The sequence below is a fragment of the Puntigrus tetrazona genome, chromosome 17, assembly GCF_018831695.1.
Source record: "Puntigrus tetrazona isolate hp1 chromosome 17, ASM1883169v1, whole genome shotgun sequence".
In the NCBI taxonomy this organism is placed as follows: domain Eukaryota; kingdom Metazoa; phylum Chordata; class Actinopteri; order Cypriniformes; family Cyprinidae; genus Puntigrus; species Puntigrus tetrazona.
The window spans coordinates 712,873-725,135 of NC_056715.1; the positions used below are offsets into that span (position 1 = coordinate 712,873).

The window sequence follows — 12,263 nt, forward strand, 5'->3', positions numbered from 1 at the left end:
GAGAGGTTCTTTTCAGTCCCCAAATTACAGTCTGGTTAACCAGAGAGTCTGCGTGCCAGCTCATTACTGATGTTTGCTTCCAATGCGACTCGTCTCCATCCAAGTTTACGAAAACATTCGAGGGGCCTTGAAAGCAAAGAGGGTTTTATACAGGCTGTAGCCCAGGAGACAGAAGCCCGAATTAGACAAATGCCTACAGGTTGCTAGTCAACAGCCCTTGGTTTCACCCAGGTCCTGTAGCGGATCGCTGTAAATGCGGTTAGATGTCTGAAAGCAATGCCGCGAGGCGACAGGGGGCCGTCCCGCCTGGGAATGCCACTCGACGCTTCCCGACAACTCTGAATCTTAATGCCGTATTTAATTACAGTAAGTGGCTGACGTTCACCTAATTGTTGGGAGTAAATTAAAGTGCTACATTCACTCAGTCTCATTACGTTCCCACAAAGACACATAAATGGCTTTTCCATCAGCAACATTTTCCTGAATATAAAATATGATTGTGTTTTGCTCCCAGATATTATATGACCCTTTCAGCGGAGATTTATTTCACAATGGCCATTACATAAATGAAAGAACACTGTGGGAAAAAATCCTGCTGCAAACTCAAAAATAAAGAGGAGAGAGAGTCGGCCATGTTAGGATCAGCTCGTGTCGCGGTACAAATGGCAACAGCGTGGTACTTTGTGAGTATTTCATTCAATGTACTATAATATCATAGCATTAGTATGGACCACAATCAAAAAATATATTTATACACACTTATACAATTCGAAAGGTTGGGGTCGCTACAATTTTTTTAATCCTAAAAAGTATTTATTGAAAGTATTATTTCCTTTTGAACGGTAGCGTAAACGGTTGTGTTTCCGTCAACAGTGTTAACTCGCTAACCAAGCAAACAAGCAAAACATGTCAGAAATAACAGCAGCACTGCACACGCTGGAAGTGACGACAGTTTGTGAATGTATGCGAGTTTATACAATGGCAAGAAAAAAAAAGCAATTACACGGCCTGTCATAACAAAGGGACTGGCATTACAAACAGCTCATGGCGTATAGGCCGTACGGTTCTCTGCTCACGGCCACTAATTACAGATAGTGAGGCAAAAACACAAAATACGTCACTTTTAATTAGCAATACGTCTCTCAAAAACAGCATGCAACGGGTTTTAGAGGCATTACAAATCTCACATTTACGTCATTAGTTCTACATTGTAAAAAAAAATGATTGTCAAATTAATGGCTGTAAAACGACAGTCGGGAAATTTCCCTCAATGCAGCCCAAGCTGTATAAAAGCCGCCGTTTGCCATTTCCATATTTCAACAATGCATTTCAGATCTAGGAGCTTTTTCTAGCTCATACTGTAGAGTTCTTGAAACTGCAGTATGAAAGAAAAACCAGGCAGGACTCTGCAAGCCACAAAAATGCTGGTGTGGGTTTTGTCTGAGTACAGTAGTACTAACACGGTGCCACAAATAATTGCGGCAAAATAAAATAGGTGCTAAAATTCATAATCCAAAATGGACTGAGACTAAAAGACGACGTCAGGTGTTTTCAAACGCTCTTGCCAACATGCTAATAGCGACCGAAACTTGCCGATGCCACAAAAATGCGACTCCAAATCCCTTCAGCAGAAGAATTTCGTGCAGTCGTCAGTGATGAACCCTGGAGTTCACCGAGGACTCGCTTAAAAAAACCCACTTTGATCAGGTTACGACCACAGCCCGTGATACACTTGAAGTCGGCGGCAGTCAAAGAGAAGCAGCCGTAGCGCATCGCCTTGCGCCGTGATAAAACCCACACTGAATACGAGCTCAGACCGAAGACAGACAAATCGGTCCCGAATGAATCCCTCCAGTAGCGTACGATTGGTTTTCCGCTTGTTTGTTTAATTTGCCGTTTGTGTTTATTCGTTCGATTGACAGCGAAGTAGCATTTGACGGCAATGGCGCACCAGGTAAACACGTTATAAATAAAGTGCGTTTCCAAATATCCAGTGGGAAATAATGAAGGGTGCGACTTTATACGCTGGAATTCGATTGTTTAACATTATTTTTTCCACACCCACACTTTATAATAAACCCAATAATGAAGTTTTAGTCTACTTTTCAGACTCTAGACGTGTGAAGCTCAGCTTTGGTGTTCGGTGTCTGATCCTCTCTCGTTTTCTTGCTAGAAAACCATCCATCACTTCAGACACTGCTTACCTTAGTGAAGTACAATAAATGTGTTTTAATTGGCCCGGGGGCTTCCAGAGAGGAGGATGAAGGCTGGTCGAATCCACAGAGAGGCGAATAGCAGGACGGTGGCCATATTAAACCGTCTGTATTATCTTTAGCACCTTATGCGTGTATCACGGAGAGCCCCGGCCAAAGCAAGCACTCATTCTAACGCCACCGAACGATTGGAAGCATATTAAAAAACGAATTTCATCATGATGCGCTTCAGACCGCATGTAGAAGTCTTTCGCTGTCAAATAGCAAATTAGCAGCATGTCAGCGCACTGAAAACACCTCTGCGGTCGCGCTTGTTTTTGTAACGAGATGGTTTCACAAAAACAATCCCGGCGAAGGTGTAATTTAGCACGCTCCGCTGTAGACATCACCTTTACCTGACCACACTGTAATCATGGTCGTGTTGTCATTTCAAAAAGATCAGCTCATAAAATGACAGAGGATGACAAAACAACAGTTAAATGTGTCCATAACAGACTGGCAAGGAAAGCACTGGCAAAGTTATTTCAACTACAACATTATAAATATTCACCGATTGACTGATATTTCGTTTTTAACGCCAACTGATGATGCACTTTTTGTGTTGTTTTCCATATGTCCGTTCACATTTGCAGTCCTGTGTACCAGCAAAAAGAATAAATGCATAAAAGAATACAAATATATATTACAAATATATTTTTTCAAGGCTAAAACAAAAACACTACAAATAAACATTACTTTAGTTTGTCTACTTAAAAGGTTGGAGGCATTGAATTTTGAAATTTACTACAAATATCTCAAAATTGTTTGTTTTTGTCATTATGCTGGAAAAAATAAATTCAGTATAACTGTCAAGAAATGTATTGGATATGTAATTAGTAATAATCAAAAAGTGCTTAAGTGATATTTTGCTGTTATAAAATCAGCTGCTTTTGCAGTTTTTTTCCATTTGAAATTCATTCGCAAAATGCGCATCCCCAGACTGGAACGGCTAATTAGTGTTACGAGTCAATAAAAATATGAATTATCTAAGTCTTTGCCAAATGATAATGCACTTTTGTTGCTGTTGTTGATTTAAAAGTGTACGGCCCCGCATATTAAAATGACTCCGTTAACATGCAAAAGTAGAAATGCCCTGATAGACATGCTTAGCTAAACGGTGACCTTATATCATTTTAGGTGGCAAGATAACATTTCTCATTTTCATTGAGTTTAACTTGGCAGTATTAAAATAACTCATTAAAACCGTCAAGTACTGGCAAGGCCAATTAATCTACAACACTATCTTGCGAGCCAACCGAAATGCAGTGATATTTTGCTACTTTAACACTTCCAGTGAACTGTGCTCTGTGTACTTCATTAAAACGCTTGAAATAAATCTGAGCAACAATAATGCCACCCAGCACGCTCTTCAGACATCAGGATCTGCCACTATTAAAAAAAAACGACTCCGTTAAGATGAAAAAGCAGAAAAATGCCTCGGGAGAGACGTATTTAGCTGATTAAGAAAGTTAAACGGTAGCCTCGTTTTAATTTTAAGAGGCGCACACTACGCTTCTAATGCTCCTCTCGTTGAACCACAAAGCTTCCTACCATTTATAAGTACAAGTGATCTCAATTAGAGACCTCCGTGAAGGCACGGGGCGGCAGACAGTCACGGCAAGAGGCGGCAGAGGAAACTGTCTTTACATTTTCCTCCCTCACTTTTCCAGACAGCCGGCGTGCCCAGAGCAGACAGCGTCAAAAACAGAGAGTCTGTTTTACAGTACGCATTCACAGATGCCCGGCTGACTTTATTCAAGCCCCCCCCTTCTTCATCTGCGATTTTTACACTTCAATTTGAGCTGCAAATCACAAAAGCTCGTCGCTGACAACAACCGTGCAGTGTGACACAGATGAATGCAACAGATTGTTAGACGCTGGAATATAATATCTCCGTATCATCACTCAGAGCAGCGCCTGCCAAAAGGAGGAAGAAAATCTTTGCAATTGGAGGCCATTTAGTCTCCATCAAAAATGCCTTTGACTGCAAGCTATAATTAAATGCCTTTCAAAAATATAAGACTGCAATCCGGAGGCCTTTGTGGAGTCGCAGGGTCGTGCGATTTTCTTTTTCAACTAAAGAAAGCATGAAACGACACGAGCTGAGATTCAACAGGCGAGGAGCATTTCGTATTTAATGCTCGAAACGACGACAAAACGAATCGTCGACGGCAGATATGAGACCATTATTTTAGGCTGCTTTACAGGCCGAATAAGCCGTTAAAAACAAGAGATATTTCTTACAGGAATACTTTTCGTCTTGGTTGGGATGATTTAATTACGGGATTTAAGTTTGCGTACGATAAGCGGCCAAAACCGCCAAGAAATGTCGTATTTCACAGCGTAATCAAAAGACAAAAAATATAATTATATTTTGCATGACGGCTTGAAAAAAAAGCTTGTTTTTAAATGCAACAATATTTTAATGACGATTATGCACGTTCTGTAATTTAATAAAAAAAAGTTGTATCGTAACTTAAATATGCATAATGGTACTATTTTTGCACTGATTATATTCTACAAATAGTTTTTTTTTTATAAATGTCACGAAAATGTATATATTACTTTTATTTAATAATTGTGGACCGTTATTATCATTAAACTAAACTAAACTGCTACTTGAAATAAAATTCAAATGTAATTAAATCGAAACAGCTAGCTTTTCATTTTCATTTAGTTCAACTAAATGAGACTAAAATAACTAAAAATGAAATCGACAATAAAAGACATATTTTCAAAAATAATAACTACAAGTGTGACAAAAAAAAATAACTAAAATGAAAAAGATATTATTAAAAACTATGCATTATTATGTCTGCATTATAATAATAGGATATTTGGGTTGAAAATGTGATTAATTGTCGTAAAAAGTAATGTCACGATGCAAAAAAAAAAAGTCCATGTTACATTTATGCAAAACTTAAGTTCATAAAACCTCTTTTGACCAGCTATTGTCTCCGGTTTTGACTAAAGGATCGACCTTTATGCCTCCATTTCTACAGGCTAAACAAAAAAGGGGAGGCTTTTCTATTTTTCTACAAAAGCTGGGTGTATTTCGGTATCTTCGCCCCCCCCACACGAGGTAAACACGCAGGAAAACAGTGTTGTTGTGATTTGCATGAGTTTGAAGGTCTCTTCAGGTGGGATTCAAAGCAGAACGACAGGATGAATTTCACTGTGGCTTTCCTAAAGAACATCTCTCACTAGGTCAAACCGCAAGCGCTCAGTTGGAGGGAAGTCAATGGATCGGCATGTAAATGTACTTTATGACTCCTTTGTGCTTTCGCCGAAGCAGTTTTGTAGACCTGGACGCTCGCTTTATAGATTGAGCTTAATATTGTTCATTCCAAGATCAACTACACTTAACGTTTTTGACGGAAAAATAGGGTTTCTGGCGACAACACAGTCGTGTGCCGAAGTACATCAACAGAACCGCAATCACTGACGCGCTTTCCAGTGTGCAATCCCTCCTTATTTCTGACCAATGAAATAATAAGCATTAATTGCTACTTTAGTAAACTATAAAGCGGTCTCCTGCTGATGATGGCAAATCCAGACCTGCATCGCCGGCGCTTCAGAAAATGATTAATGCTGCTTGAAGGTTCGTAGCGATAACTTGAGTAGGGCCCTATAAAATCCTTTTCCCCCCAATTTTTATTTCTTTTTTTTCAGGATTACATTTTTTCTGTTCCATTCCTGAACTAAGCTTTAAAATACATTTTAATGTGTTACGAAATTATTATTATTTTTTTTTTTAATTAGAACAAACATTGTTATTGTTCATTTTTTACTATCCTTTACTATCCGTTTTTTTTTTTACATAAAATTTTTTTCCCCAATTCTATTTTTTCCTATTCCGTTTCTGGACTACATTTTAATTGTTACATAAATATCAGCGATCAAAAAGCACGTCTTACTAAATTAAATTACAAAACCTATCCAAATTAACAACAAGTTTGAACAAAAATTACATTTTAATATTTTAATTAAATGTGAATACTCAAAAAGCGTAATCAAAACTAACAATGTAATAATTTATTAATTGCCTTACAATAATAAAAAAAATATTTTTTATTTACAATAATATTTTTTCTGAAATTCTATGTCGTATGATTGACTTTTCTAGATTGGCACAAAAATGTTAAAAATTAAAAAAGAATTAAAAAAGAAAAGAAAAAAAACTGTAATGCATTTCTGTCACGATTTCTTCAAGTTAAACCAAAGTCTTATTTTGACGAGTTGTCAGGACATTTCTGTGGGCATATCATATGACGACATTTTTCCCAACTTAAACACAGAGAACATGCAGATTTCATATTTCAGTAGATATTTAACGGTTTGATATTCAAATACACTTGTCCATATCGCATTCTGATGAAGTGTGTGGCCGAAATTTCATCCGCTTTCTCCGCATTGCAATAATCATTCAAAATCATGTGGGGAAAAAATGATCTTGAAGTGTCACGTAAACAACAGATGAGTGTGTTAATTAGCATTTTAGCACGAAAGCAGCTCCACAATACTTGCAGTAAGCGCCGGAGCACATCTGAGTTTGCCGAATGGCTTTAGACGGGAAAGCTCCTGCACTTACATCATGCTCTGGAGTTCAGGGATGAAGCTGGTGGCCTTTCCTGATGAGCGTCCGGCCGTGCTGCTGCTGCTGCTGGCTGCCATTGGGCTCGCAGCGCTGTTGCTCATCTGTAACACACACAAAGCCTGAGCAATTAGAAAGCCACTTCACACACAAAACGCTTCCTGATGCGTCCGGCGACAGGACGGGAAACACGCCACATGTTCAGATCCAGTCACGTTCACGAGGGATCAATGACAAACGCTGCTCAGAGAGAGAGAGAGAGAGATTTGGCTTTTTTTAGCATGCGAGACTGAACTATTTTTAATGACCAAAGCAATGCTGGTTAAAGTACCATAAGCAATGATTGATAAATGATCTTTTAGTTCAAAGGGAGCAGCAGACGTGTTTAAAGTCTGTTTTGGTCTCATGTTTACCGAGCGTTTGATCTTACCAGCATTACATGGCATGATTAAAAAAAAAAAAAAAAAAAGTACATGCATTATGATTTTAGCACTGAATCTGAACTCTAAATGCACCATTCACTTCTGAGGAAAAAAAAACACATTTAAAATATAACATTACCCACTAAAACCATCTTTATACCGTAATAGCTAATCAATGTGTATTTATTAAAAAGAATGATGAAATTTAGTTGGGAAAAAAAAACGTAAACCTTTATCCTAAGATGTTTAAGTTTATCTTCGAATTTCAGATTTTCAATGTGGACTATACATTAAGAAAAATTATTATTATTAAATAATTTATTATTTATAATTTATTTATTTATTATATAATTTATATATTATTTATTTATATTATATATATATATATATATATATATATATATATATATATATATATATATATATATATATATATCAAGTAATACAGAAAAACTGTATAAACAAAAATAAATGTTTGATATTTAATAACATAATAATAATAGCATAAATATAATATTTTAATAACATAATAATAACAATAGTAGCAAATATTAATACTTTGTTTATTTTCATTGTGAATTGAGTATACGATTATTCACACACACACACACACACAAAAAAAAATAATAATAATAATAATATATATGAAAACCGAAATGTGTTTTATCCATAGATCAGGCTGTTTGCAGAAACTTGGGAGGCCGGATTAATTAATCAGCTGATACACTGGCATTATGAGACATTATCCATCTTTCAGATATTAGTCAGTTATTATTATTTTCTCATCATCAATGTGATTACACAGAGCGTCTCCATGCGTTTAAGCTCGTCTTAATCTTATACACAATCACTCTCTTCTCCTGTATAAATAAAAGCGATCGATCCACCACGAGCATTAAGAGTAACAATTACGCGAGCAGTTAACGTTCATCGCACAGCTATCCGCGCGGTTTGCAGTTAGACTTCCTCCGATTCAAAGAAAACAAATTAACAGGATGCTGACACAAGGCCAGAAACGGAGCCTGTCGAATTCAAAGGCGTGCAGAGATTTCCATTAGGAATCACGGGCAGGTGAGTCGTCACGGACCGCCGGCTTTATTTGAACAAACCCCGGGTCTGTTTGCACCTGAAGCTGGCACGAGTGACTACAGCATCAGACTATCAAATCTCCCCAGCGGACGGCCCTTTCTCACGTAGATGAGACTCAATCCCCGCCAGCGCTGCAGTCCGACACTTCTGGGCACTGATCATTAAACACTACAACATGGTTTGCTCTACCGGAATGAAATTTAAGCCGTTGTTCACAGACTCGAGCTCGGCGGAAGATCTCGGATCTCGTTCGATTAAACAAAAATCACTGTCAGACCAGCTTGAATACGCAGAATGAAAAATCCAAACGACAAATGAAAGCCTGGGCTAGTCGCAGTATCAAAAATTGTCGGATTAAATTGAGCACACAATTTATACTCATCGTTGCTTGCAGATTAATAGTAATATTAAATTTGAGAATTTTTTTGTATAAATTACACACATAACATTCACTCAAAATTCACAAATTTATACTTTCTGTACATTTCCAGTATTAATACACAAAACATCTAAAAATATAAATATTTTATTTATACATTTCACCCAGTAATATCAAATGAAAATTGTTATTTAATATTTTTTGGCGATTTCCCAGTGTTAATTGATTATACAGTTTACGCATTAAGTGGTTGTGTATATCAAACCTGATATAATTATTTAAAACATAATAATGACATTTATTGTAATTCGGTATAAATTGATTATGCGCAATAATTCCCAAAATAAAAATATACAATTTACAATATTCACTTAGAAAAATAATTAAATATATGGCAAGATATAAAATATTATGCAAAATAATAATAATATATATATATATATATATATATATATATATATATATATATATATATATATATATATATATATATATATATATATATATATATATTTATTTTTTTTTTTTTTTTTAATAATTATTTAAGTATAAATTGGGGAAATAATTTACCAATAATACCAAATATAAGCAGCATGCATATGCATATACATATATACATATATATATATATATAATTTCTACACAATTCACATTAAATCTTAACAAAGCTCCTATTTGAATAGGGAGTGTGAGATTTCAGAGCAAGTCAATGGAAAGATTTTAGCCTTGTCGTAATGCATCTGAAGACTCAAAAGAGAGCACAAACCATACAGACTACCTTTAATCATTTTAGAGTTTGCCATCATACATCCCGAATGGCTTCAAAGAGCGCCCAGGACATTTTTCAAAATTTCTAATTTCGCGTCCCACAAGAACAACAGCAGCATTCGGGTTTGGAACGACATGAAGGTGAACAAACGAAGGCCGAATTGTCATTTTTCAGCGCAGCTCTCCTTTAATCAGAGCCGGTATAAATCTTAATTCTGTCTCGGAGCGACATGAAACTAAATGTTCCAAAGTGTCACCAAAGCAAAAGCAGGGCCCTTTTCTTCAATAAACACATCCCGGCGTAAAATTTCCTTCTGTTTTCGCCCCCTCTGTTGGATGAAAGATAAAGCTTTTGCTTTGACTGGTGAAGGCAGATGGTCGCCATACCGGGTAAAAACGAATTCAGATGTGGCAAATGAATCAAGATTACTTCAACATGCAAAAGGCTTTGAAAGAACAGAAAAGGGAGCCATTCTATTTATTGCATTTTCCTCTGTGTAATTAAATAGTCAGGACTTTTATGCAGCTTCCACGTCTTTCTTGTCGTTTCTACAGACGCCTAGTTAATTTACTCATTTAGTCGCGGGCACGAGATTTGTGTTTTCGGCGATTTAGCCAAGAGCAGTAGTCCCTACAGCGTGTAAACGCGGACGGATCTCGGTGACATAAAATGACTCGGGGAAAGACGCTTTTTTTTTTTACGACAGCCCACAAATATCAGCATTCAAAGACCTCCAACATATTCATTTCTTCTTCATCCAAGACATCCAACTCCAACCTTCCGCCGCATGCTGTTTCGATATATACTCGACTATATTTTTCATTAATTACAATTACCCCAACTCAGCCGTCTCGTAAATTTACGGACCGTCATCATAACCGGGGGGGAAAATCAGAAACATATTTGGGCGCTCGCCGTCGCCGAAGAAGGAAATGTAACTTAATAGCCGCGTCTTTCTCGAGGCCCTAATGAAGTGGCAAATGCGATTCAGAGCCATTGGATGTTTTATTTCCCTCCTACATCCTCGCCACACACAGCAGCAGAGCCTGCCCGCGTCTGCACAGGACCTGCAATCATGAGAAAGCCATTTCTCTCACACCGAAACGTGTAGATTAAAGGCTCTTGGACGTGTGCTTGGACAGGAAGGAGGAGGAGAAATGGCTCGCACATTCAGATCTCCATCATCTGTGTGTGTGTGTGTGTGTCTGAGTGTGTGTAAGTTTCCACAGAGTCAGACTTCACGTCGAGTGCTGACATCACTCTTCCTACAGTCTTTCAAACAGCCAAGGTTTTACAAACAATACACATGGGGGGAAAGTCAGGCTAGACACAAGAGTGGGGATGTGATTTTTTTTTCCTACTTTTTTTTTTTTTTTTTTTTTTTTTTTTCCAGAATAAAACACAGAATTGACTGTGGAGGAAGAACGGGGGCATGAAACCTCAACCACCACAGCCACGCGGGACATTAGAATAAGAAAACTGCCATTTTTCCGTCTAATTGCGCGCTTAATAAGCAACGGCTAAAAGCTAGCTCGTTTCGGCTTAGCATGCTGTCATAACGGGACAGACTGACGAGCTGTCAAAAAGCTATTCGCTAAAACTAACGGCTCCGTCTCAAAGCATCCAAACGGCTAGAAGTGCTCCGTTTCGACATCGCGGGGGCACCGCGATGTTTGTAAAACTGTTTATAACGCGCTTTGTGCAATATAAACATAAACAGTGACTCGAGCCGAGCAAAAACGGAACCTCTCGAGTCTCGACGAAAGCAAACAAACGGCCAGAACTGGATCTTTAACGCGTTTTTAAGCAACTGAGCACTTTTTACCTTACGTTATGAATTATTCAATCCATCCACATGTGCTCTTTCAAACTGCGAGGCACTCGTCTCTGATGTAAACACGCCGGTCAGCGCGTGTCTTTTCGGCGTCACGCGGGTCTTGCCGGGGATTGTGGGTAATGGAGTTTTTAAAGGTTATATAACTCAATAGCCCGCGGTGGCGAGAGAGCGCTCGCTGTAGTTCTGCGTTTAACCCCGTCGCGTAATAAAATACGAATTTTAACGTTAAAGAGCGCCACCAAAAGAGCTTTTTCAGATCCGTACTCTTAAAACTGCATAACAATATAAAACACGAATAGCTTCTAAAAATATTAACATGAATTAATTGCGTAGTGGCCTACATAAAAAAGCAATCACTAGACGTAACGACTTAAATGATTATTATATAGCTGCTTTATTATTATTATTATTATTATTAATAGGTTATTAGCATTGTTTTTTATCTTTTATCTTTATTCCATATAGCCAGCATGAATGTTGTTGCCGTGCTGTTTTTGTTGTTGTTGTTGTCTGAACTTGTATAATATTAACTTTAGCCCGGGCTCTTTATCTGTCTTTAGAAATAGGAAATGAGTCACTTCTCTTCTGCGCTTGTTTGCTTTCTGTCTGGCTCGAATGAGTTGCGTTCACGTCTCTTTATGAGCCTTTACGTCTCCCCAGATTAGCAAAAAGCCACAATCATCCATAAACTGTTCAATAATTTGCTTATTCGTCTTTTGCACCCTTGCTGGACATCTTTAAAGCGCAACCGCGCACTGTCTCTTCGCGGCGTTTTCTGCATTGCTTTGGTAAAAGGGGAGAAAAAAAAAAAAAAAAAAAGATATCAAACCGCCGAAGCGCTCATTTATTTTGATGTCGTGAAATGGTGCTCGGAGACATGACGTGCTCAAGACTCATCAGCATAATAATCCTCCTGCTTCT

At 37.7% G+C, this 12,263-nt stretch overlaps 1 protein-coding gene across 3 annotated transcripts in view; it reads right to left on the reverse strand.

The window, feature by feature from the left end:
- The window catches only part of supt3h (SPT3 homolog, SAGA and STAGA complex component), a 94,316-nt gene that overhangs the window by 81,376 nt on the left and 677 nt on the right, over window positions 1-12,263 (reverse strand). The window contains exons 1-2 of one of the 3 annotated variants that reach the window (XM_043262713.1): window positions 11,331-11,461; window positions 6,844-6,950 (exon numbers count right to left, since the gene is read on the reverse strand). In XM_043262713.1, coding sequence (XP_043118648.1) covers window positions 6,844-6,950 — 107 coding nt within the window. In that variant the 5' untranslated portion in view covers window positions 11,331-11,461. Of the gene's footprint in view, window positions 1-6,843; window positions 6,951-11,330; window positions 11,462-12,263 lie in introns of those variants that run through there. The other 2 variants (XM_043262714.1, XM_043262712.1) reach the window with 2 other exon arrangements.